Source organism: Microcaecilia unicolor, chromosome 12 (genome assembly GCF_901765095.1).
Source record: "Microcaecilia unicolor chromosome 12, aMicUni1.1, whole genome shotgun sequence".
Classification (NCBI taxonomy): Eukaryota; Metazoa; Chordata; class Amphibia; order Gymnophiona; family Siphonopidae; genus Microcaecilia; species Microcaecilia unicolor.
The window spans coordinates 49,403,480-49,430,829 of record NC_044042.1 but is presented as its reverse complement, the minus strand read 5'-3'; the positions used below and the strand labels follow the sequence as shown (position 1 = coordinate 49,430,829).

Sequence of the window (27,350 nt, the reverse complement as noted above, 5' to 3'; positions counted from 1 at the left end):
ACAAGTGACTATATCCCAATGAGCCAGGACTGAGAGCTTGTACTGCAGAATACCTGAAGGAAGGCAGCTGCCCTCCATGATCTGTAGACCTGCTCACATTCTAAGAACATAAGAATAGCCATACTGTGTCAGACCAATGGTCCATCTAGCCCAGCATCCTGCTTCCAGCAGTAGTCAATCCAGGTCGCAAGTATCTGGCAGACACCCATTTAGTAGCACCACTCCATGCTACCAATCCCAGGGCATGCAGTGGCTTCCCCCATGTCCATCTCAATAACAGACTATGGACTTTTCCTCCAGGAACTTGGCCAAACCTTTTTTAAACCCAGATACACTAACCACTGTTCCCACATCCTCTGGCAATGAGTTCCAGAGCTTAACTATTCTTTGAGTGAAAAAATATTTCCTCCTATTTGTTTTAAAACGTATTTCCATGCAATTTCATTGAGGGTCCCCTGGTCTTTGTACATTTTGAATGAGTGAAAAATCAATTCTCCTCCATCCGCTCCACACCACTCAGGAATTTGTAGACCCTCAATCATATCTCCCCTCAGCCATCTCTTTTCCAAGCTGAAGAGCCCTAACCTCTTTAGCCTTTTCTCATATGGGAGCAGTTCCACCTCCTTTCTTAATTCCACCATATCTTTTTTGAGATATGGTGACCAAAACTGAACACAATAGTTAAGGTGAGGTCACACCATGGAGCGATACAGAGGCATTATAATATTTTTGGTTTTACTTTGCATCCCTCTCCTAATAATTCCTAGCATCCTGTGTGCTTTTTTTTTGGCTGCCGCCGCCACACACTGGGCAGAAGATTTCAGTTTATTGTCTACAATGACACCTATGTCTTTTTCTTGAGTGCTGATTCCTAAAATGGACCCTAACATCAGGTAACTGTGATTTTAATTATTCTTCCCAATGTGTATCACTTTGCATTTGTCTACATTAAATTTCATCTGCAATTTGGATGCCCAGTCTTCCAGTTTCCTAAGATCTTCCTGCAAATTTTCACAATTCGCATGTGTTTTAACAACTTTGAATAGTTTTGTGTGATCTGCAAATTTAATCACCTCACTTGTCATCCTGATTTCCAGATCATTTATAGATATCCTGTACAGATATCCATGTGGCATGACACTATTCACCCTCCTCCAGTGAGAAAAATGCTTGGTTTTATCTTACATAGAAACATGATGGCAGATAAAGGCCAAATGACCCATCCAGTCTGCCCATCCTCTGTAACCCCCAATTCTACCTGTTCCTAAGTGATCCCACATGCTTATCCCATGCCTTTTTAAATTCTGGAACAATCAAGTAAAATCCCAAATTACATGCATGGCAAAAAGTAAAATACAATAAAAAAAAAAAAAATCCTCTCCTCAACATATACAACATGTCAGCATTTAACATTGTAGACAGGCAAGTGCCAATGAAGTCCCTTAGGACTGATCTCTTCTTACGCTTAGTGACTGTGGGAGGGTTCAAAGCAGGCTCTTTGCCTTAAACATTTTTCCCCCTTGACTCAGTCATACATGGCCATCTTCAAGTTCCATGTCTGCCAAAGAGAGAGTGTTCGTTTCAAGAGTGAATATGTCATTTGAGTTTAAACTGGAGATGAGTGGGAAAGGCATTAAGAGGTCAGTGACATCTGAAGTCACTTTACAGTTTGTGTGGTATTTCAGGTCAGTGGATGTCACTAGATTCTCATGATGTAAGCCCCAACTTCTAAGTTCTAGTGAAGCAGAGAATACCATCATGCCTGTGTCCTTCAAGAAAGTCCCATCAGCATGATCTGATGTAACATCTGAATGGACCAAGCCCAACTTTTGAGATGTCTGTTTTAGGTACCCTTTAGCTTGATCAAGTACAGAGCAGTCCAACTTTCCCTCGATGCATGTTTTTTGTGCTGAATCTGTGACATCTATGCTGAAAAGTTTGTCATTACTGCTTCCATTTTGACTTTGGAAGGATCCATTCCAGTACTTGGATTGTTTCTTATATCCCTGATGATTAATGTGTCCCTGGCTTCCATTCGTTTCATTGCACTCACCAGTGCTATTCACCAGTCCAGGTTCCCTCTTTCCCTGCAGGTCATCTTCATATGTTATGGTGGGCTGCTCCCTTCTGTCTGCAAGTCGTGTTGAGCATGGAGAATCCCTTTCCATGCTTATGCCACTATCGTCGCTCTCAGTGGCTTTAATCTGCTTCTGATATGCCTTGTTCTCAGACATGGGTGGGCTCCATCCAAAGGGTGTTCCTCCTGGGTAGATGCCACTGTCAGCACTAGAGCAGCTATGTTCAGAAGCCTGTGGAGCTCCAGGTTCCAGTGTTTGTTCTGGATCATCATGGGTAAGTGTGAAACAGGAACAGGTATTCTCTAGAGTTTGCTTCTCACTACAGAAACCGCTGTCCATGCTCCCACATCTGCTCTTCAACTCCATGAACATCTTTTTCAGGGTAAGATCATCCAAACATTGCAATATGCTGTAGTCCCAAACATGTAACTGCTGGTCTTCAATCCAGTGAGAGCTATGAGTTGCGAAAGACTTCTGAAAAACATGAAGTTACAGAACATGGTGAAGGGAACTCAGTAAATCTTTCCCCTAGCCCACACATTCTGTCGGATATAATTTACCACTCCCTAAATCATTCCTAAGTTTTCATCAATAGTGATGTCCAAAACCAGTTCCACTGCCAGACACCAGCTGCGTTTGTGAGAAGGCAGTGATGTATAAGGTAGCAACTGAGCTGTTTTGCTAAATGTTTGGGTCTGATTCACTAAGTGCCTCACCCCCCCCCCCCCCCCCCCCAAGGTCACAGAATGAGAGATAAGTCTTAGGGAATCAAGCCCTTTGTGAGATTCACAACACTAAGTTCAGACCAAAAGGTCCCTGGTTGGGTAGATTGTACTTTGATGAATGATTGCTTTGTTGGAAGAAGGCCTCCCTTGAGAACTGAGACATTTTCCCTTTCTTATCACTATACAGTGAACAATTTTCATATTTTGGTGCTACCTTAGCAAAAGCAACACAAATACACAAACTCCATTAGGGGGCTGTTTGTGACATTAAAAAGTATATTCATTTGATGTAACACATCTGCCATACTAACAACACTAATTCCAACAATGCCAACTATCCTACCTATGAAAAGGCAGCACTGCAAATACCTCACTTAAGTTCTAGAATGCCAGTTTCTCTGATAGGAAACAAACAAAATGAGCTAGACTGCTAGAAATTCCTACAATATCTTATGTCATTGCAGAATATTGAAAGTCCCCTACTAAATACAGAATATGTGACCACAAAGTAGGAATAGAAAATACCAGCAGAAACTGAAATGGAAACCCTGAGAAGCCAGATACGGTATGCAGTGCAATATTGGAGAAACAGAAACAGAAATCTATTCCATACTGTTCAAAATTGAAAGAGAGGGGAGCTGCACATTTACCAAAGCAGAAAGAGAGAATCAAAAACTTCCCGGTAAAGAATGAGTTAGAAAAACCATGACCTTGGAAAAAGAGAAGAAACAGTCTCTGTTCCTTTGTGGGAGAGCCCTGCTGATTACACTACTCCTTTTGCTGGTTTCTACTGACATAGTGATACCCGGTCCTCTGCTTTTGTGGAGTCCCTTAGTTTTTGAGGTGGAAGGGCACATGAGTGCCTACCCCCAGTTTTGATTTAAAGTGTAACAGTTTTTATTCAGGATCAAAGAAAACCTAACAACATACAGCTGAAAAAGAAACCTATGCAAACGCATCAAGCATTTACATAGCAACGAGCAAGAACATCTGTCAATAATAACCCTGTAATACATGATCCTTTTTTATACATACGATAACCCTCTCATTACCTCCCACCCCTCTACCCCATTATCTGTTCAATGTTATCAAATATTCAAAGTCACCCTCCTTCCCTACCAATACCTTTGCCTTGTCAGATTTTTAAGATGGCAGGAGTTTGGACTCTTATAACTCCAGGCCATCTTGGGAAAGATAACAGCCAATACTCCAATTCCTCCCTCCCCTACCCAATCTAAGAACCCCAAAACAATCCTTTATATAACAATACCCACTCATGTAACACTCTTAAATATATTCAGCACTTCTAGCTTTATGGGAGATAGTATGCAAATAACAGTTCCAGGTAGCTATGAAAGCCCTTCACCCCTTTGGAGAACTCTTTGCAACCCTTTCCTCCCATAACATGAGAGCATGCAATCTGTTTCTCCCCAGTTTTGAATTAATGCTATCACATACCAATGATTCTGGAGTGCTTGCTGGTCTGTTAATGTACCAGCAAATGAAGATCTTTCCAAAACTTATAATAATGGTGAGGATGCAAACGCAGGCAAGAATGATGATCACATTGCTGCTTGTTCTCTCTGTGGGAGAAACAGGTGAGAGTTAGAAACAAAGCTGGGTAACGTGTAATGCAGAACATAGAACTTTTGTCAAGGGAGTCCTGTAGCTTAGGGATGTGGAGTTGTTAGTGTGCATTAAAAATGTAGTGCCTGCTGAACTGAATTAACACACATTAACTTATGAATTAATGTATGTTACGTTGATTGGCATGTGTTATACATTCATTTTAATAATTTTTAAAAAAATGAACGACAAGCATTAAAAGTTTTAGAAAAAAGGTAGACATTGAAAATGAACCAATAGCTTTGCCCTGTGTGCGTCCTTTCTGAGGTGTGCTGCCTCCCTATGTGGAACATAGAATAGGAGACAGGGACGCATTACATTATTTATTGGGATTTATTAACTGTCTTTATGAAGAGATTCACCCAAGGCAGCTTTCAGCAGGTACAGTTTAACATAAAAGTTAACAATTTTATTAACAGCATAACAATAGTAAAATAACCAAGAATAAACATAAATACAATAAATGAGGTAAACTTGAAAACAGTAAATTGAAACCTAATAATAGAAGTACCATGAAACAGTATCAAAAATATACACATTTAACAGCAGTGGAATTCAATTACCAGAGATATAATACAATGTTAGCATAATACTAATGATACACCTAATAAGCATGCATTAGAATATTCAGCTAACATAGATATTATGCTAAAGATTTTCTACAATAACATTGTAACATAGTAGATGATGGCAGAAAAAGACCTGCACGGTCCATCCAGTCTGCCCAACAAGATAAACTAAACTCATATGTGCTACTTTTTGTGTGTACCTTACCTTGATTTGTATCTGTCATTTTCAGATACAAATCAAGGTAGCTTACCATATAGCTGAGGGACCAAGAGCAGATATACCATGCCATACTTTGTATTGTTTTTGAATATTTTTACTGTTGTAATTGTCTATTGCTCATGTTTGATCTATTCTTACTACACACCGCCTTGAGTGAATGCCCTTCAAAAAGGCGGTAAATAAATCCTACTAACTAAATAAATGTGATGGGAACAAGATGTGTGGTACAGCCAGTTGGCATAATTTGATAGTTATTAATAAATGTTCTACCTTTAGATATAGGCATAAAGCCTTTCAGATAAGTCGTGGAACTGCAATGAATAAATATACTAAACAGAGTGGAGGAGTAGGCAGCTGACTAGAGCAGTGAGCTGTGAAGAAGCAAAGTCAAGGTTCAAATTCCACTGCTCCTGCTGATTGTGATCTTGGGCAAGTCACTTAATCCTCCATTACTTCAGGTACAAAATTAGATTATAAAACCTGCAAGGTGCAGGAGGATACTCTAATGTACTTGAATGTAATTCACCTTAGAACTACCATTGAAAAGACTTGAGTTTAATATGGGACAACGGACATTCAGCACGTGCATCAAATCGGTAAGTAAGTCACCTTCCTACTTTTTGGAGTCTGTGAACTACTGGAGGCAGCCTATATATATATATATATCCTGTACAACTTACCTTCCTCTGGCACAGATACACAGTGTTCCTTGCTGCGAATGCCAGGGTTAGGCCTGCTTTTGACCTCAGCACACACAGCGATGCAGTACTGCTGACCCCAGGCCAGGTTAGACAGCTCAGACTGCAAGAGGTCCACCACCTGCACAAACTAGAAAAAGCAGAGATGTGACTTGCATGTTATTCTGTTCGGTAGCCGACCCCTCCTTAGCCATTAAACCTGCTTATAATGCAAATGGATCATGTGTCTGCAACTTATTGTGGATATAGACTATTCTTTGTGGCATTTGGATGGCGATATACACAATAGCAATCTTTGCATTCACCTTTGAACTGCTCATAAGCAGACGTTGGCTGGAAGCAACTGAATAAGCACATTTTCTGAAATGTGTGAATGGTGTACAGCATCTCAGAGTACGCACAGAAGCATACTGATCCTCTGACGGAGTGTAAGTACACACACACACACTTGCAGTGTGAGAGGCAGAATGTGACATGATCATGTATCATTTATAAAAAGAAATATCCTTACCGTAAAGTTATCTGATGCCCTCCTGACATATAATTTGTATATAATGTTATATTTGAAGATATCGTTGAATTCAACTGTGATATTCTGTCTTCTCAAGGAGGGAGATTTCACCTTGATATAAACTGTATTTCTTTCTACATTCAAGGCTAAATGTGGAGCCGGTAAAATGACTGGAAAAAATACACAAGAAAAATTGACTAAGGGTTTCAGAAATGTTTATATCACAGCCCTGACATAAACATTATAGCCTTCTACAGGAGAAGTAATGTCTTCCCACCCCTCCAGGTACCATATCATCTTCTAGGGCTATAACTGAGGTAGCACCAGGGTCCCCATGAATGTGTGGTGCGCTGTTTGCATTCTGATCCTGAGGAGAGTGGCTCTACTCACCAGCCTGCAGTGCTGCAGTATCGTTCTGTTTAGTATGTGTGTGTGTGTGTGTGTGGGGGGGGGGGGGGGGGTGGATTCTAACCTAGAGGTGTTCCATCGTTATCCCACAAATGGTCACTTTGCCCCATTGGCGTTTCAGCCATTCACATAAACCAAATTTATGAAATGGTGCTCAGTATGGGAGTCTTGGTCTGCAACAAGGCATCCTACCATTACTATGAATTGGGGTGGGAGGAAGGTGCCTCTACGGACGCTATGTCCTTCTGCTATGATCCTAACCAGGGATGGGGCAGAGGTGCAAAAGTCTACTTCATACCTTCCTGTGGAGAGAAACGACTGGTCCTGGACCATTCTGAGACCTGGTCTTCCAAAACAGCCCGAACTCTGCCAAAATAGTTGTGATTGGGATCCATCGTCTCTGTGGTGAGGTTGCATGAAAGGCTGACAGTCTTGGCACAGTGTTTGGTAAGCTCCCAATTGCTGCCATATCTGTGGATATTAGGAAATATTAATATTTGTTAATCTGTGTACAAATCTCTGCCCTCCAGCATTAGTACTTCCAGGTGTCTTCATTCCTAGAAAACCGGACCCGGCTCAGTCACTGATTTTATTTATTTTGTAAAATTTGATCTACTGCCTTTCAAACAAATATATCAAGGTGGTTTACAATATAAAAAGACATCCATTCTGAGATGCAAACAAAAACAATAAAACAAACGCTAAAAACAACACAACACAAAAGGAGGAGTATTGACAATAGCTCAACAATCAATAACAAAAAAAAAAGTGCTAAACAACAGAAAACAAAGACACAATAGGGGGGAAAAATGTAAACCCCCACATCATTCTGGAGTGCTACTACTACAATAAAATAATACCATTAACAATCCAAAAGATTATCTAAAGAGTCATATTTTCAGAGCTTTACTATCACTATTAGACTAGTATCTTTACTTAGTATGGGGGGGGGGGGGGGGCAGCAGTTATCTGTCATAGGACCTATTTAATTCCTATGGACCCTGCCACAGATAACATGTGCTAATCTTTAGTAAAAGACTCCCCAAGGGAATACTAGTTAAACCGTTTGTAAAGAAAGCATGTTTTTTTGGCCAAAAAGTGATTCTTGGGGTATGGAGCTCAAAGGACCCACCCTCTATTGGCATTGGTATATGCACTGCATGATCTGTTTTTCAAACAGAGAGGTATCCTTTTCACTTGGAACTGAGAAAAGGGATGTGGTAGGAGTAGGGTTACCATATTTTGTCCCCAAAAAGGAGGACATATGCCCCGCCCCACCATGCCCCCTTTCACACCCGCCCCACCCCCTTTCACGCCCTCGATCCGCCCCCTGTCACATTTTCTCTTCCCCCCTGTCACACACCCCGTCACTCCCCCTCACCTTACCTTACTATTGCCCTGGTGGTCTGGTGACCTCTTCGGGACAGGAAAGAGCCCCCTCTTTCCTGCCCGGAGCACTGCCCTGCATGCATCATTCCTGTTCCTGATCTCGGCACCAATTAAAAATGGCTGCTGAGAGTGCAAGGTCACTTCAACTCTCGTCAGCCATTTTGAATCGGCAGCCGAGATCAGGAACAGGAAGGATGCATGCAGGGCAGCGGTCTGGGCAGGAAAGAGGGGGCTCTTTCCTGCCCCGAAGGCGGAAGAGGTCACTAGACCACCAGAGCAGTAGTAAGTAAGGGGAGGGGAGGCTAGCAATCTGCCCGTTTGTCCGGATTTCTGGACAAACGGGCAGGCTGGCGGGTAGGCCATCCTATAGGATGGCCAGCCCACCAGCCTGCCCCGTTTGTCCAGAAATCCGGACAAACAGGCAGATTGGCAAAACCCGCCCGGTTGCCCGGACATGTCCTCAAAAAGAGGACATGTCCGGGTAAATCCGGACATATGGAGGCATATTTTCAAAGCACTTTGGGAGGCTAAGTTCCATAGGCTTCTATGGAACTTTGGGAGGCTAAGTGCTTTGAAAATGAGCTTGATGGTAACCCTAGGTGGGAGCAAGGGGTGGTTAGAGGAGTGACTCTACATGCATAAATGAACATATGAATAGCTGTACTGGATCAGACCAATGGTCCATCTGTTTCCAACAGTGGCCAAGCCAGGTCACAAGTACCTGGCAGAAACCCAAAGAACACTATGACATACCACTAAAAAAAGAGGAAAAAGGACCTGGAGACATCATTTGCCTCCAGAGACCAAAACCTCTAAATTAGGTATTAACTTTGTATTTACATCTTTCATTGTAAATATATTACAAGTTCAAATAAATGTTTTGGATAAAAAAAATCAATATACACAAGTAACTTCTAGAGATACTTCATATGTGACAGTTAAGCAAAAAACCTCATTAGAGTTCCAACCAACAACTACTATTAAAGAGAATAGGAAAATAAGTGACTACATAAGCTGCATTAGCAGCTCAGTGCTGGCTAAAGAGTTCTTGCTTCTGACGCTGACGCTCATATGGAATACAGCATTTCGATCAAAAGACCTGCTTCTGGGGATTTTGAACTGTTGCTGAATAAAGACTTAAACCATGGCAAACGCCGTCTAAAGTAACTGACTCAAACTGTGGCAACATTCCATGTTAATGATCCCAGGGCAAGACGTAGCTTCTCCATGTCTGTCTCAATAGCTGTCTATGGACTTTTCCTCCAGGAACTTGTCCAAACTTTTTTTTTTAAATCTGCATACGTTAGCCGTTGTTACTACATCCTTTGGCAAAAAGTCCCAGAGCTTAACTATTCGTTAAGTTGAAAAATATGCCCCCCTATTTGTTTTAAAAATATTTCCTTGTAACTTCCTTGAGTGTCTCCTAGTCTTTGCACTTTTGGAATGAGTAAAAACATTGATTCATTTTTACTCGTTCTACACCACTCAGGATTTTGTAGACCTCAATCATGTTTCCCCTCATCCATCTCTTTTCCAAGCTGAAGACCTCTAACCTCTTTAGCCTCTCCTCATATGAGAGTTCTATCCCCTTTATCATATTGGTCACTCTTCTTTTCTAATTCTGCTATATCTTGTTTGAGATACAGCAACCAGAACTGAACGCAATACTCAAGTTGAGGTTGCACCATGGAGCAATACAGAGGCATTATAGTATTTTTGGTTTTATTCACCATCCCTTTCCTAATAATTCCTAGCTTCCTGTTTGCTTTTTTGGCTGTCACCGCACACTGAGCAGAAGATTTCAGCATATTATCTACAATGACACCTAGATATTTTTCTTGGGTGGTTGACCCTAGCATCGGATTATTCTATCACGTGAAGAGGAGTAGTGCGACCAGCACGTCACGTCTTTTTAAAGGTACGTTCCGTTTTCCTTTTTATGGCAGTTTCTGATATTCGGCATTTACTGTTCACTTTTTGTCTTCTGTATTCACTCTCTGGTATTCTCCTCTACTAACATAAGACCTGCTGCTATTCTCCTACATTTGTTTCCAAGGCCTTTTGATCTGCTGCCGGTATTTTGAATTGATTTTGTCATCAATTTTGTCTATAGATTACTCCCTTTTCACATATAGCACGCCTAGTTTTCTTTTCTTGTCTCACTGTCTTTCCAGCACACCCTTGTTTGCCTATTATATGGTTCTCACAAACTTTTTTCACTTTTTTCATTTTAAGCTTTCATTTACAGGCAGCAAGTGTTTTAGATTTTCAAGCGCATATACTTCAACTTATCATACAGAGGTGTGTCCCTTTAACCTCCCCTCTTTTATCTTCCTTTTTTTATCTTTTGTTTTTTAATTTTTAGTTTTCCATACACTTGGAGGGGCATAATCGAAAGGGACGCCCAAGTTTTGTTGAGGACGTCCTCGCAAAACGTCCTGATGGAGGGGCATGGAAACCTGTATTAACGAAACAAGATGGACGTCCATATTTCGTTTCAATAATACGGTCGTGGACGCCCAAATCTGGAAATTTAGGTCGTCCTTAGAGATGGTCGTCCCTAGACTTGGTCGTTTCTGATTTTCGGCGATAATGGAAACCAAGGATGCCCATCTCAGAAACAACCAAATGCAAGCCCTTTGGTCATGGGAGCATTTGTAGTGCACTGGTCCCCCTCACATGCCAGGACACCAGCCGGGCACCCTAGGGGGCAGTGGACTTCATAAAATGCTCCCAGGAACATAGCTCCCTTACCTTGTCTGCTGAGCCCCCCAACCCCCCCCCCCCCAAAACCCACTACCCACAACTGTACACCACTACCATAGCCCTTATGGGTTTAGGGGGGCACCTAGATGTGGGTACAGTGGGTTTCTGGTGGGTTTTGGATGGCTCTCTGTTTCCTCCACAAACGTAACAGGTAGGGAGGGGTATGGGCCTGGGCCCACCTGCCTGAAGGTACCTGCATACTGCTGTGATGGACCTGAGTATGACATCTGAGGCTGGCAAAAAATATTTTGAAAGATGTTTTTTGAGGGTGGGAGGGGGTTAGTGACCACTGGGGCAGTAAGGGGAGGTCATCCCCAATTCTCTCCGGTGGTCATCTGGTCATTTCGGCCACCTTTTTGTACCTTGGTCATAAGAAAAACAGGACCAGGTAAAGTCGTCCAAGTGCTCGTCAGGGACGCCCTTTTTTTTCCATTATGAGTCGAGGACATCCTAGTGTTAGGCACGCCCAAGTCCCGGCTTCACTACACCTCCGATACGCCCCCTTGAACTTTTGCCATCCCTGCGACGGAAAGCAGTTGGGGACGTCCAAAATCAGCTTTTGATTATACCGATTTGGACGACCCTGGGAGAAGGACGCCCATCTTTCGATTTGTGTTGAAAGATGGGCGTCCTCTTTCGAAAATGAGCCTGTTGGTGTATTACTCCTTTATCACTTTCTTTATTAATCACTGTACGTGTTTTTAAATTCTTTGTTACATTTTAAAGATGTAGTGGTATGTTACAAATGCCCTCTGTTTTATATTATAAGTGTCACATCAGTTCCACCAATACTCCTTTTATATATTTATATTTATGTATACATACCATATCTTTTTATCTTCTTTTCAATATATGTTTACATTTAATATATTTATTGTTTTGTTTATTATAGACCCCTGAGGCAGGCACTTAGCCAAAACATGGTGCCGGGTATTACAAGAATAAAGAATATAGTTTTCTCCAACATATATCTGTCTTCCTGGTGTTTTTTTGGAAGAGCCTTGCTGATCGCACTACTCCTCTTCGCGTGAACCCTTATACGTAGTGGACCTCAGTCTTCCGCTTTTGCAGTTTTTCTTCTTGGATTATTCTTTCCAATGTGCATCACTTTGCATTTGTCCACATTAAATTTCATCTTCCATTTGAATGCCCAGTCTTCCAATTTCCTAAGGTCTTCCGGCAATTTTTCACAGTCTGCCTGTGTTTTAACAACCTTGAATAGTTTTGTATCATCTGCAACTTTAATCACCTCACTTGTCGTTCTGATTTCCATATCATTTATAAATACGTTAAATAGCACCGGTCCCAATACTGAGCCCTATGGCACTCCACTGTTCACCCTCCTACATTGAGAAAAATTACCATTTAACCCTACCCTCTATTTTCTGTCCATTAACCAATTTCTAATGTACACCAGAACATTGCCTCCTATCCCATGACTCTTTAATTTTCTCAGGAGTCAAACGCTTTCTGAAAATCTAGATACACTATCATATCAACTGGCTTACCTTCATCCACATATTCATGCCTTCAAAGAAATGAAGCAAAATGGTGAGGTAAGACTTCCCTTTGGTAAACCCATGCTGACTCCATCCCATAAAAACATGTTTATTTATGTGTTCCCTAATTTTATGCTTTATAATAGTTTCCACTATTTTGCCCAGCAGTGACATCATGCTTACCAGTCTGTAATTTCCCAGATCACCCCTGGAATCCTTTTTAAAAATCAGCGTTACATTGGCCACCCTCCAATCTTCAGGTTCTACGGATGATTTTAATGATAGGTTACATATTTCTAACAGCATATCAGCAATTCAGCTCCTTTCCCCTATCATTAGACTATGTTCTGATGTATTTTGTGCTATGGATTACACAGGTATTGCTCTTGTTTTTGGGGTCCCTGGGTTTACCCTGCACAATTGACTGTTTTTGAGTTTTGTAGAATGTCTGTGGAGCTCCTTTCCCAAGGAAGGCCATCGGAAATATTAAGAGCTGTTCCTAAGTCTGCAAAGATGTGGCTTTTTATTTATATAACTGATCTGAATATATACTATTTCACTTATCTTTCAATCCTGTTTCCTTTAAGGTTTGGTTTAAGTTTATGATGAGATTTGATTTATGAGTTATTTATTGTTATTTTATTTGTATTTATTTTAAATGGTATGTAGTTTTATTTTTAAGTATCTTTATTTTGGGTGGTTTCTGGTTCTGGTTGTGCCACGCTTTGAGCATTCTCCCCCCCCCCCCCCCCCAAATGCAAGTAAATAAAGTATTATGTTATCCTTGCAGGAGATAGAGTACAAAGCTTTAGAAACTACAGCCATGACAAACATGATCCCTCAGATAAAAAGTGTAAAACTGCTGAGAGTCCTCTGCATAGGGGTCAATCTAGTCAGTGAGGACATGCCAAAGCGCCACCCCCTCACACCCCTACCCTACATGTGGAATCCTCACCACAAAACCTCAGGACTCACCGCATGTACTCCACTTGATACCACGCCTTTCCAGTGCTATTCCGTCCCGGCTCCCAAGTCAGGATGTGATGATAAAAGTCATTGGTTTTAAACCGCACCTGAGTAGGAGGAGGCAGACTTTCCCCTGCAGATTACAAATTGCAGATATACCTTTAGTCTTTTGGAGGTGGGCCAGCAATACCTAACTAAAAGGAGGCTTTCTCTCTACAACAAACCTGCTTTAAGGCCCTTCTTCTCTATCTTGGTATAGAGAAGGAACATTCTATTGCAAGAATAACTGGGCAAATTGCATGGGTCAGTTGGTGGTTTTCTGTCATCACCTGCTATGTTATGGTAAGTCTTTTAGGGGTCCTTTTACTAAGCTGCGGTAAAAGGGGGGCCTGTGCAAGCATCAGCATGTGTTTTGATGTGCGCTGAGGCCCCCTTTTACTGCAGCGGGTAAAAGTTCATCTTTTGTTCTCAAAAAGAAGTGGCCATGCGGTAAGTGAACCACTTGCTGTGCGGCCATTTCAGGGAGGGGGAGTACTTACCGCCACCCATTGAGGTGGGTCCCAGGCAGTAAATGGGCAGCAAACGGCACTGCCTGATTACCACCGGGTAAGCACTGGTGCTAAAAAAAAAATAGAAAATATTTTTATAGCACCAGAAATGGCGCTTACTGGGGGTGGGAACTACCACTGGGCTCCTGCGGTAGTTCCGGATTGGCGTGTGGCATCAACCCTTTAGTAAAAGATCCCCTCAATGAAGAATGAGTGGCCTAATAGTTAGAGCAGAAGGCTGAAAATCAGGGAAACCTGGAGTTCAAAGCCCACCACTCCCACTGATCAAGTCACGTCCCTCTCCGTTGCTTCAGGTACAAATTTAGGGCTCCTTTTACTAAGTGGCGGTAAACCCATCGCAGGCTTACTGCTTGCTAACAAGGAAGTACCGCTGGGCTACCACAGCAGCCCGGCAGTACTTCCCACCCCTAGCACGCCATCATTTCCGGCGCTACAAAATGAATATTTGTAGCGCCAGAGTGTACCCCCGAAATTGCTGCATGGCAAGTGCTTTACTTGTCACATGGCCATTTCCTGCAGGATGGAGAGACTTCTCTTTTACCAGCTGTGGTAAATGGGGGGCCTCAACGCACATGTAAACCATGCTCTGACACCAGCGCCGGCCCCCTTTTGCCACAGCTTCGTGAAAGGGGCCTTAGGCCCAATATGCAAAGGATTTATGCCCATAAATTGGCCTGTCTGAAAATTTACTACAGTCAAGGCCACAAATTTTTATTCAAATGTTCACTAAACTCTTAAATTTAGAAGCATAAAAAATGGGTGGTAACAGGTGGATTTAGGGCTGGGAGAAATAACTAGGAACTTAGCACTTGTTTCCAAAGAAGTTTAGTGGAGATCATAAAGCAAAACCGGTAACTGGGAAGCAAAGCCAGTACTGGATAGACTTCTACGGTCTGTGCTCTGATGGTGGTTAGAAAGATTCAGCTTCAGAAGCTGGAGAACAAGGCAGGCACTGGGCAGACTACTAAGGTCTGTGCCCTGATCGTAGCTGAATAGATTTGGATGGGATGGAGTGGAGCTGTTCAGGGGCTTCGATGTAAGCTTCAGAAATTTTAGAAGAAGGACAGTGTTGGGCAGACTTCTACGGTCTATGCTCTAAAAATGGCAAAGATAAATAAAGTATCACATACCATATGTAATCAGCTTATATTGCTGGGCAGACTGAATGGTCTGTCTTTCTCTGTCGTCATCTACTATGTTACTATGCTACTGTGTCACTGATATTCAGCATTAGGTTCATAAATCTAGGCAAACGAATGGCAGGCTTACATTTATCAGCATAACTTCTAAGCTCCTAAATTAAGATTAATTTTCAACAGAAAATGAGTGGAGGAGTGGCCTAGTGGTTAGGGTGGTGGACTCTGGTGGGGAACTGGGGAACTGAGTTCGATTCCCACTTCAGGCACGGGCAGCTCCTTGTGACTCTGGGCAAGTCACTTAACCCTCCATTGCCCCAGGTACAAATAAGTACCTGTATATGTAAGCCGCATTGAGCCTGCCATGAGTGGGAAAGCGCGGGGTACAAATGTAACAAAAAAAATTCATACTCGTAAGGGCCCTGTTTACTAAGATGCAGTGACGATCCTAGGTCGGCTGCCACCTGGGGCTGATCGCCTGATGCGCACCCCCCCCCCCCCCCGGGGTGCATTCTTGGCTGCTGGGAGCAGCCACGTGGCTCTCGGCTCCGCTGGCTCCCTGCTCCCTCTGCCCTTTCCTGTTCCTGGGCAGAAGGAGCATGGAAACAGCGGAGCCGACAGGCATGCAGCTGCTCGCTGCACCCCTCCAGCAGTGTGTACCTGGGGCGGATCGCCCCCACTGCCCCACCCTTGCTACGCTGCTGCTAAGATGCGCTAGCATTTTTAGTGTGCGCTAAATGCTAGAGACACCCATATATTCCTATGGATGTCTCCAGTGTTAGGGCACACTAATTTTTAGCACAGGCTAAAAACGCTAGTATGCCTATAGCGTGGCTTAGTAAACAGGGCCCTGAATTTGGCTGAAAATAGGGGACAAATTTAGGAGGCTTAGCATTTTTTTTTTGACTGTCGGACCCTTAAACTGAAAGCCTTTTGGAGACAGGGAAAAAGTATTGCACCTCGATCTCACTTGCCTTGAGCTACCACTGAAAAAGTGTGAGCCAAGTTTTTAAAAAATGCAGTAATGAGACCTTTGACGTCCTTGGCGGCATTTCTCAAAATCAGGAACTAATAAAGCAAATATGAAAATGTAACAACACTAAGAGTACTGTAAAGGCAGACAGAAAGGGGGGGGGGGAGAGCAACTTCTGGGTCTGACCTCACTACGGAATAAAAGAGAACTTGTAATATTCACTCTGGGTAAGAGAAGATGTGTCATCTATGGGGGCGGAAGGAAGGAGACGAGGAATGCCCCCAGAGGAAGAGAGAACACCTGACATCCATAGGGGTAGGAGAGGGTAGAGGCTGAGAATATCTCTGGCTGAGACTAACATACTACTACTTATCATTTCTATAGCGCTATTAGACGTACGCAGCGCTGTACACTTGAACATGAAGAGACAGTCCCTGCTCAACAGAGCTTACAATCTAATTAGGATACTTAGTTTTACTGAATTACACTACTAGTTCTGACATGATCCTCCCTAGTTAGTCCTTACCAAGAGGAATCGGTGTCAAATAACTTTGCTAGGCTACCTATCTACTTTCCTATCATTTATTGTATTGCCTCTCTTTTTCAGAATGTTATTATTTTAAACCGCTCTCAAAGGTCCCTAAAGGGCAGTAAATCAAATACTAAACCTGAAACTTGAATTTGAAACATGAAGGTATTCAAATATTTATGATGGGTCTAAGGTGAATCTTGACTGACCTGAAATCTCGCTACTATGTCAGTAGTGACGCTAGCATAGAGGGATGCGCCATCCCTCACAGAATAATCACATTTATTACTACTATATCACCCTAGCAAGACAATAGCCCAGATTCAGGGTCAACCCTTCAAAATAATCCCACAGCCTGCACTGGAACCTGCATAGAGCCTGTTATGGGAGTACCGGGTGTTTCTGATTGAATCCTTCCTAAAGACACTGAGCACAGCAACTCAAATTTAATATAATGAATAACACAAGCCAGTTTCCCCCTCTTAGTTTACTGTCCCTAACTACTGTCATACCACAGACAGACTTTCTTCTTGCGTCCTGCAGCTAAAGATCCTGTGTACTTGTCCTGTGCTCCCTTGACTGCTAGGAATGGTTTGGACTCCTGAAGTCTTACCTTGTAAGCAGAATGTCAGCAGAATGCCAGCTGCCAGTGTTGAGAGGACACTTCTTGCCATTCTGGAGATGCCGGCATGATCCGTGGCACTAACAGTACTGACAGACTCCTCCAGAGTTTTGATTGATTTTTCTGCCTCTGGGTTCAGCTTTCTGTAGGCAGGAGGGGGCGGGTACAAGTCACTTCCTTGTCAATTATACACTTCCCTTTTCACTGTGTGAGATGTATAAGTATATCAGCAATGCATTACTAACACAGTAACATAGTAAGTGACGGCACATAAAGTCCTGTACGGTCCATCCAGTCTAGGGTTAACATATGGCTCCAGAAAAGGAGAACACATTGATCCAGTCTAGGTTTTGCTTCCATTGAAAGAAATAGACGTAAAACCCAGACTGGCTCAATCTGTCCTCCTTTTTTCTGGAGTCATATGGTAACCCTAATCCAGTCTGCCCAACAAGATAAACTCATTTTACATGGTATGTGATACTTTATATGTATACCCGAGTTTCATTTGTCTTTGCCTTTCTCAGGGCACAGACCATAGAAGTCTGCCCAGCACTCTTCTTCCACTAAAAGTTCTGAAGCTAACGTCGAAGCCCCTTAAAATTTACACTCAAGCCCATTCCCATCCAGTCACGATCAGGGCGTAGACTGTAGAAGTCTGCCCAGCCCCAGCACCGGTTTTGCTTCCCAATTACCAGCGTCACCACCCAATCTCTGCTAAGATTCCGTGGATCCATTTCTTCTAAACAGGATTCCTTTGTGTTTATCCCACGCATGGTTGAATTCCATTACCATTTTCATCTCTACTACCTCCCGCGGGAGGGCATTCCACGTATACACCACCCTCTCCATGAAGAAATACTTCCTGACATTACTCCTGAGTCTGCCCCCCTTCAACCTCAATTCATGTCCTCTAGTTCTACCACCTTCCCATATCCAGAAAAGGTTTGTTTGCGGATTAATACCTTTCAAATATTTGAACGTCTGTATCATATCACCCCTGTTTCTCCTTTCCTCCAAGGTATACATGTTCAGGTCGGCAAGTCTCTCCTTGTACGGTTTGCAACATAAATCCCAAACCATTTTCGTAGCTTTTCTTTGCACCGCTTCTAGTCTTTTTACATCCTTAGCTAGATACGGCCTCCAAAACAGAACACAATACTCCAAGTAGGGCCTCACCAACGACTTGTAGAGGGGCATCAACACCTCCTTTCTTCTGCTGGTTATACCCCTCTCTATGCAGCCTAGCATCCTTCTGGCCACGGCCATCGCCTTGTCTCTTCACTTTCAGATCCTCAGACACCAACACCCAAATTTCTTTTCATTTGTACCATCTTATTAGCTAGTGCACTTATCTTAGGGCTGGTCTTCCTTCTTGTTGGTTATGTTGTGGTTGTCCCTCCGGAGTAACTAATACGTGTGGTGTTGTGCCTGTGACAACTCTATATACAGATATCTTCTCATTGGATTTTTTTTTTGTTACATTTGTATCCCGCGCTTTCCCACTCATGGCAGGCTCAATGCGGCAGGCAATAGAGGGTTAAGTGACTTGCCCAGAGTCACAAGGAGCTGCCTGTGCCAGGAATTGAACTCAGTTCCTCAGTTCCCCAGGACCAAAGTCCACCACCCTAACCACTAGGCCACTCCTCCACTCATCTGTTCACTCTATTCCAACTCAGTTCTCAACACAAGCTGTGTTTCGCTAGTTGTTCGCGTCCTCAGGAGAACTTTTGGTGTCTAAAACATAAATACATGTTTTTATTATACAATCCCTTATTGGTTTGTGAACTTATACTTTGCACCTTGATTTGTTCCATATCATTTCTAAATCAATTCGTTCCTCTTATTATTACAATCTCAATTTGCTTTAATATTCTATATTCTTGGCGTACCTGGTGTGGAACATCACTCCTACTCAAGACTTGCCAGCCCAAAAAACGCTCGCACATGCACTCTATTTTTATAGACAACTCTGTTGACATCACTTCCTTTCAATCTTGCAGCCACTCAATCTGGCAGCGACTCCATTATTTTTTCCTACCACTGACATGAGACTTACCTGTCTGTAGTTTCCCACTTCTTCCCTGTCTCCACTTTTGTAAAGAGGGACCACATCCGCTCATCTCCAATCCCCTGGAATCTCTCCCGTCTCTAAAGATCTATTAAATAAATCTTTAAGAAGTCCCACCATTACCTCTCTGAGCTCCTTCAGTATCCTGGGATGTATTCCATCCGGCCCCATAGCCTTGTCCACTTTCAGATTCTCCAGCTGTTATAAACTCTTTCTTCCGTAAACGGTGCAGTATCCACTCCATTCCCAGAAGTTCCCTCGGCAGCCGACCGCAACAGTAAACTGTGGATTTAGTGTGGATCTGCTACATGGTTTACTGGACAAGCAGTTCAGAAAGGGTTTCAGCCTGGGTGTTAATTACACACCACATTAGAATGCAAGGTAATGTGATCATTATTAATATCACGGCCATGCAATAAAAAGAAAACGTTTTTGATGTTGGCTATGCATGGGAAACTTGTTGCCAAGTATGGAGCAGCATAGAAGAGCTGGTTGAGAGGAATGGCTCTCTAGCGGCACCCCTTCTCTCCCTCCAGCCCAGCACTCTGCCCCGGATTGTTTACTACACTGGCTGGCAAGGTCCCATCTTTTACTCTTCCTCCTCAGTGGCCAGTGGCCACCACCCCATCCCTTGAGAAGACAAGGAGGAATTTCTACCTCTTCTGCCTGAAAAAGGGGCAATGCTACCTGGTCACAGTTGTCTTTCTGAGCATTTGAGCCTAGGGGCTCCTTCTAACCAAAGCAGATATATACTCCCTCTCCTCCCCCCCCCCCCTATTGCTCATACTAAACACACACAGATCATTTTGCATACAAAGTCGCAGCTTTATTGGAATACATCAGTGTTGAGCCAGTTGTCACTGGTAGGGTAGCACATTTAGTTTGGTGTCTACAGCCCATCATCCAGAGTCAGCCAGGTCAAAGCTGGTGTGGCATTCAGAGTCAGCTCATGCCCCAATCCTTTTGCCTCTACCCAACCACTTTGAGCAGCACTGGTCTCCAGTCTTAGGTGATACTTCACCCCTCATTGTACCACTTCCAGAGATGGTTGTTACTGGCTCAGGCCTGCCACAAACTTAGGAGTCAGCACTCAAGAATAAGATCTAGGTATCATTGTAGACAATATGCTGAAAACTTCTGCCCAGTGTGTGGCAGCGGCCAAAAAGCAAACAGGATGCTAGGAATTATTAGTAAATAAGACCAAGAATATTATAATGCCTCTATATCGCTCCACTATGCTACTTCACCTTGATTGTTGGTCACTGTATCTCCAAAAAGATATTGCGGAATTAGAAAATGTTCACTGAAGAGTGAGCAAAATGATAAAAGGGATGGAACTCCTCTCATATGAGGAAAGGCTAAAGAGGTTAGAGATCTTCACCTGGAAAAGAGAAGGCTGAGGGGAGATATGATTAAGTTCTACAAAATCCTGAGTGGTGTAGAACAGGCAAAAGTGAATCAAATTTCAAAAAGTACAAAGATCAGGGGATATTCAATGAAATTACATAGAAATCAAAGAATAGTTAAGCTGAGGATCTTGTTGCCGGAGGATGTGGTAACAGCGGATAGTGTATTTGGGTTTAAAAAAAAGGTTTGGACAAGTTCCTGGAGAAAAAGTCCATAGTCTGCTATTGAGACAGACATGGGGAAGCCACTGCTTGACCTGGGATTGGTAGCATGGAGTGTTGCTATTCTTTGGGATTCTGGAATTTTGCTTCACTTCGGAGTTCTGGAATGTTGCTACTATTTGGGTTTCTGCCAGGTACTTGTGACCTGGATTGGCCAGTGTTGGAAGCAGGATACTTGGCTAGATGGACCATTGGTCTGACCCAGTTCAACTATTCTTATGTAGTCAGGTCAACCTGCACACTCTCGGAACCACTCATTGTGGACCATACTCCCAATGGCTCCCCCAGAAGGGGTTGTGTGCCTATATTGCTTATTTGGGGGGGGGGGGGGAGGAAGAGGGTATTGTAGCACTGGTGGAGCACTATTTTTAGCAGTACAAGTGTACAGGCTGATAGTATAAGCATCATTGTTTTGTTTTTGTAGTTTTTTTTGAGCGCAACATCAAAAAAGAAAACTGCTAGCACACGGTTGTTCCTTTTGACATGCCAACCTATAATCATGAGAACAATCAATCAAATAAAAATTGCAGACTCACAAGTTTGTATTGGCGGCCATCCTGCTGGTTAAGAAGGACATTTTTCAACAATGGACGAAGGAGTCACTACCATCCTTCCACCAGTTGGTGATGAATATAAAAGATATGGCAGAATGGGAACTGCAGGGTCTTCATGGACGCTGGGGTGAATGGTGGCCTGTTTCAGTCAATTTGGAGGGCTTATTTTCTCAGGGGATGGGGTGGGTAGGTGGTAGGGTAATAGGACAAGAAAAGAAATTAAGGAACCTGGCAATGGTAGTTTGCTACAGCCTATGACTTATAATTTTACAGGAAGAGGTAATACTATACATAATCTGCAAAGCTAGTTTTTGTTTAGCCATGTCCCTGTGTTTCTTCTGTTATATACATTGATTGCTGGCCTGTGGTCATTTCTGTAATTTTTTCTGTGCAGGTACAGGATGTGTATGTGCCTGTCACTTTGTAATGTGCTGTTATTTGTTTCTGAATAAAATTATTTTAGAAATCCTGCAGTACAATGCGAAAGAACCCTAGAAAGTGTTTCTTTGCTTATAGAAAAGAGGTGTGTTAGCCATGTTAGTCCACTCTTAAAGGTAATCAATAGAAATCAAACAAAATGCAAACATGGAAAAGAAAATAAGATGATACCTTTTTTATTGGACATAACAATATTTATTAATTTTATTTATTTATTGCATTTGTATCCCACATTATCCCACCTCTTTGCAGGCTCAATGTGGCTTACAATTCGTCGTGGATACTAGAAATAGAAGAGAATATACATTTGGTTTTACAGAGGGTTTTGGGTTACATGGTGGTGAAATACATGGTTGTAATAAAGCAAAATACATTATAAGACATTCCTATATATATATGAAAGATTGTACAGTTACAAGTGTTGATCTTTGTGATATATCTTGTCAAAGAGATAAGTTTTCAGTAGTTTACGGAAGTTGGTCAGTTCATGGACCGTTTTCAGGTTACGTGGTAGTGCGTTCCATAGCTGCGTGCTCATATAGGAAAAGGTAGATGCGTGCATTAATTTGTATTTCAGATCTTTACAGTTGGGAGGATGAAGGTTGAGGAATGTGCGAGAAGATTTTATTGCATTCCTGGGTGGTAGTTCAATTAGGTCTGACATGTAGGCTGGGGCGTCTCCATGGATGATTTTATGGACTAGGGTACAAAGTTTGAACGTGATGCGTTCTTTAAGTGGGAGCCAGTGTAGTTTTTCTCGTAGGGGTGTCGCGCTTTCATATTTTGGTTTGCCGAATATTAATCTGGCTGCTGTGTTCTGGGCTGTTTGGAGTTTTTTAAGTATTTGCTCTTTGCAGCCAGCGTATACTGAGTTACAATAGTCCAGATGACTGAGTACTAGTGATTGTACCAGATTGCGGAAGACAGACCTTGGGAAAAATGGTTTAATTCTTTTTAGTTTCCACACTGAGTGAAACATCTTTTTAGTTATGTTTGTCGCATGATTCTCAAGTGTTAGGTGTCAATCAATGGTGACTCCAAGAATTTTTAGGGTGTCCGAAACTGGTAGGTTTAGTTTAGGTGTGTTGATGGTGGTGAATTTATTCTTATTGTATTGCGAAGTGAGTACTAGGCATTGGGTTTTTTCTGCATTAAGTTTCAGCTGAAATGCATCTGCCCAGGAATTCATGATGTGTAGGCTTTGCTTGATTTCATTGGAGATTTCCCTTAGATCTTGTTTGAATGGGATGAAGATCGTTACATCATCAGCATATATATATGGGTTTAACTTCTGATTCGATAGTAGTTTGGCCAAGGGTGTCATCATTAGGTTGAATATGGTTGGTGAGAGAGGGGATCCCTGTGGAATGCCGCATTCAGGTGTCCATGTAGCTGATGTAGCCAAATTTGATGTCACTTGATAAGAGCGTGTAGTTAGGAACCCCTTAAACCAATTGAGAACTTTGCCTCCAATGCCAAAGTATTCGAGGATGTGTAATAAGATTCCATGGTCAACCATGTCAAATGCGCTTGACATGTCGAATTGTAACAGTAGTATGTTATTCCTGTTTGCTATCAATTGAATTTTGTCATGAGCGTAACTAATACGGTTTCAGTGCTGTGATTAGCGCGGAATCCTGACTGGGAATCGTGTAATATTGAGAACTTGTTTAGATATTCTGTGAGTTGTTTGGTCACCATACCTTCTGTTATTTTGGTAATTAATGGGATGGATGCTACTGGTCTGTAGTTCGTTAGTTCGTTAACGTTTTTCTTTGCATCCTTAGGTATGGGGGTGAGTAAAATGTTGTCTTTCTCCATTGGGAAGAGTCCATTTTGTAGCATAAAGTTCACGTGGTTTGTTAGGTCAGTTATAAATTGTTGAGGGGCTGATTTCATGAGGTTGTTTGGGCATATATCTAATTTGCAATGAAATTTGGCGAATCTTTTAAGCGTTTGTGAGATAAGGTCTTCTGGTAGTATTATGAATCCAGTCCAGATCCTGTCTGCTGGGTAAACTCCAGGGTCAGGGTCTAGGCATTCTAGGAGTGCAGTGTAGTTGATGGGGCTGGCAGGCATTTTGAGTCGCAGTTGTATGATTTTCTCCTTGATGTACTTCTCCAAGTCGTCAGCTCCTGATGTGTCTTTGCTGATGTTGGTGAATGGAGTAGTATCTAATAATTTATTCACGAGTTGGAAGAGTTTGTGTTGTCTTTGTAATTTGGGCCAATTTCAGTTTTGTAGTATTGTCTTTTGGTTTGTCTTATGGTATATTTATATTTCCTTCGGAGTTGCTTCCAAGCATTGAGAGTGGGATCATCTTTCTTTTTATTCCACGCACGTTCTAGTTTCCTAACTTGTGTTTTGAGTTTTCTCAGTTGTTCATTGAACCATGGTATTGAGTTCTTTCTGTACGAGGTTCTGGTTTGGATTGGGGCAATGTTGTCTAGTATTAATTTACATCTGTTATCCCAATCTGAGAGGAATTGGATTGTGTCTGTCTTTATTGTCCATCCGTCGATGTAGATTTGTTGCCAGAATTTAACCGGATCTATTTTTCCTCTGGTGGTGTAGGTTTTTCATGTTTGTGTGTTAGGTAAGTCTTTCATTCTCCATTGGAGGGTGATATGTGCTTTGTAATGGTCTGACCACAGTGTAGGTGACCAATTAGTGTTTGTTAGTGTAACAGTTGCGTCGTAGTCAAATTTGTGTGTTATGATATCTAATGTGTGACCTTTTTTGTGTGTTGGTTGTGTATTTTGTCCTTGTAGATCCCATAGTTGTAAGAACTCTTTATAGTCTTGGGTACTTGTTATGGTGAGATCTTCCAGGTGTAGGTTAATATCTCCTATTATGATGAAGTTAGAGGAAGAGATACAGGTGTTCGAGATGAAGTCCATGAAGTGTGTTTGGCAGTCTCGCCAGTTGCCTGGTGGTCTGTAAAATATGACTGCTTTAAGGTGTTCCTGCAATTTTGGGTGGCTTCTTATGGAAGCGATTTCAAGTTGTGGCAGTATGGATTCAGCTGTGTTTGTGATGTTGAACTTCGATTTGTATATTATGGCTATTCCTCCTCCTCTTTTTCCGTTTCTTGTCCAGTGTGTAATTTTGTATCCTGGTGGGTATAATTCTAGGATTATAGGGTCTTGAAGGTTGTGGACTCAGGTTTCAGTGATGAATAGGAAGTCAAGGTTGTCTGCAGTGATCCAGTCTGTTATGGTCTCTGTTTTTTTTTTACTACTGATCTGGCAACCTTCGAAAACTAATCAAGAAATGTATTAAGTTATGTCCAATAAAAAAGATATCATCTTATTTTCTTTTCCATGTTTTAATTTTGTTTGATTTCTATTGATTTGCTTATAGAAGTAACCTACCATAACTACCCCCACTATACCCCAACCCCCTCCCCCACTCCCTTCCTTCCGTCCCTCATCAGTAACCCACTCACTTGCAAAAGTAAATCAGACTCCAAAGCTTTTGTAGTGGCATTCCTGAGAAAAAGAATGATAAAACCCACCAGTCATCAATTCGGAACTAAGCTGTTCGCTTTGAGTGGCACCAGATCCCAGAATGACCCCTTGATTGCATGGAAAGTTTCGACAGCACTACTGATCAATGTTGCCCACACTCCGCCTCTCTATTAAGCATTATTGTTGAGATCACATATTAAAATTTTTGTTTTATTTTTGTGTTTTGTTACTTCATGTTTTTATTGTATCACTATCCTGCTTATAATCGAATGAGAAAAACGTCCAAGTTCCGACCTAAATCGGGAGATGGACGTTTATCTCACAAAAACGAATAACACGGTATAATCGAAAGCCGAACTTGGACGTTTTCAACTGCACTTCATCGCAGAAGCGTACAAAGTTGATGGGGGCTTGTCGGAGGCGTGGTGAAGGCAGGATTGGGGCATGGTTATCACCCGAACAGAGATGGGCGCCTTTCGCCGATAATGGAAAAAAAGTATGCGTTTGTAGCTAGAATTTAGGGCACTTTTCCTGGACCCTGTTTTTTCATGAATAAGGCCCCCAAAAGTGCCCTAAATGACCAGATTACCACCAGAGGGAATCGGGGATGACCTCCCCTGACTCCCCCAGTGGTCACTAACCCCCTCCCACCACAAAAAATGATGTTTCACAACTTTTTATTTTCACCCTCAAATGTCATACCCACCTCCCTGGCAGCAGTATGCAGGTCCCTGGAGCAGTTGTTAGGGGGTGCAGTGGACTTCAGGCAGGTGGACCCAGGCCAATCCCCCCCTACCTGTTACAATTGTGCTGCTTAATGCTTAGTCGTCCAACCCCCCCCCCAAACCCATTGTACCTACATGTAGGTGCCCCCCTTCACCCCTTAGGGCTATAGTAATGGTGTAGACTTGTGGGCAGTGGGTTTTGAGGGGGATTTGGGGGGCTCAACGCACAAGGGAAGGGTGCTATGCACCTGGAAGCTCTTTTACCTTTTTTTTGTTTGTTTTTGTAAAAGTGCCCCCTAGGGTGCCCGGTTGGTGTCCTGGCATGTGAGGGGGACCAGTGCACTACGAATCCTGGCCCCTCCCACAAACAAATGCCTTGGATTTATTCGTTTTTGAGCTGGGCGCTTTCATTTTCCATTATCGCTGAAAAGCAAAAACGCCCAGCTCACAAATTGTCGAATAAAACATGGACGTCTATTTTTTTTGAAAATACGGTTCGGTCCACCCCTTCACGGACCCGTTCTCAGAGATAAACGCCCATGGAAATAGACGTTTTCGTTTGATTATGCCCCTCCACGTACCTTTATCATTTATGTTTTTATTGTAATCTGTTCAGTACTGTTGCTGAGCATGCTAGAAATGTGTTTAGATACAACAAATAAATTACAACTTGGGCAGATGAGAATGCAAGATATCCCACTTAGTTCATCCCAGCACTCCTCCCTTCCCACAGTTAAGCACAAAGCATTGTAATAATATACATAACCACCAACAGCTGTGTGGCCATTGGCTAGACCTCTGTCCTCCTATGTCTTCTGCACAGGCTGCTTCACAGACCCAGTTAAATAAGTGCTTGTATTTTTCCAGTAGTGTAGTGCTTAGACCCTAACACTACAGGGAAAACACTAGCATTTAGAGCTGAGCGGCAGGAAAGCCATGGTTCAAATCCCACTGGTTTGTATTGTGAATTTGGGCAGGTTGCTTCATCTTCTATTGTCTCCTGGAACAGTTTTAGGGGTCCTTTTAGTAAGGTGCACTGAAAAATGACTTGCGGTGGTGTAGGCGCAGGTTTGGGGTGTGCGCCAATCCATTTTTTAGCGCGCCTGTAAAAAAGGCCTTTTTAAAATTTTTGTCGAAAATGGACATGCGGCAAAATCAAAATTGCCGCGCGTCCATTTTGGGT

The 27,350-nt window shown here is 42.5% G+C and overlaps 2 protein-coding genes across 2 annotated transcripts in view; one reads left to right on the top strand and one right to left on the bottom strand.

The window, feature by feature from the left end:
* Nucleotides 1–1,130: 1,130 nt before the first annotated feature.
* On the bottom strand, nucleotides 1,131–17,353 carry IL10RA (interleukin 10 receptor subunit alpha). The gene is made up of 7 exons (XM_030220432.1): nucleotides 17,276–17,353; nucleotides 13,465–13,588; nucleotides 7,134–7,306; nucleotides 6,428–6,597; nucleotides 5,899–6,046; nucleotides 4,262–4,386; nucleotides 1,131–2,552 (listed from the first exon to the last, which is right to left on the bottom strand). The coding sequence occupies exons 1-7, from the start codon at nucleotides 17,334–17,336 to the stop codon at nucleotides 1,530–1,532; spliced, it is 1,824 nt and encodes a 607-aa protein (XP_030076292.1). The 5' UTR covers nucleotides 17,337–17,353; the 3' UTR covers nucleotides 1,131–1,529.
* TMPRSS13 (transmembrane serine protease 13) overlaps nucleotides 5,699–27,350 on the top strand; it is a 103,813-nt gene continuing 82,161 nt past the window's right edge. Inside the window, exon 1 of the mRNA XM_030220433.1 lies at nucleotides 5,699–5,814. Coding sequence (XP_030076293.1) covers nucleotides 5,779–5,814 — 36 coding nt within the window. The 5' untranslated portion in view covers nucleotides 5,699–5,778. The remainder of the gene's footprint in view (nucleotides 5,815–27,350) is intronic.

Bases quoted from the DNA above. Each gene is read 5' to 3' on its own strand.
- IL10RA (XM_030220432.1), bottom strand. From the start codon at position 17,336: ATGGCAAGAAGTGTCCTCTCAACACTGGCAGCTGGCATTCTGCTGACA. The intron at 6,047-6,427 runs GTAAGGATATTT...TGCTTTTTCTAG, and splicing joins GGGCATCAGATAACTTTACG to TTTGTGCAGGTGGTGGACCT. The intron at 2,553-4,261 runs GTATGTGATAGC...CATGTTTTTCAG, and splicing joins CAAGCACTCCAGAATCATTG to AAGTCTTTCGCAACTCATAG.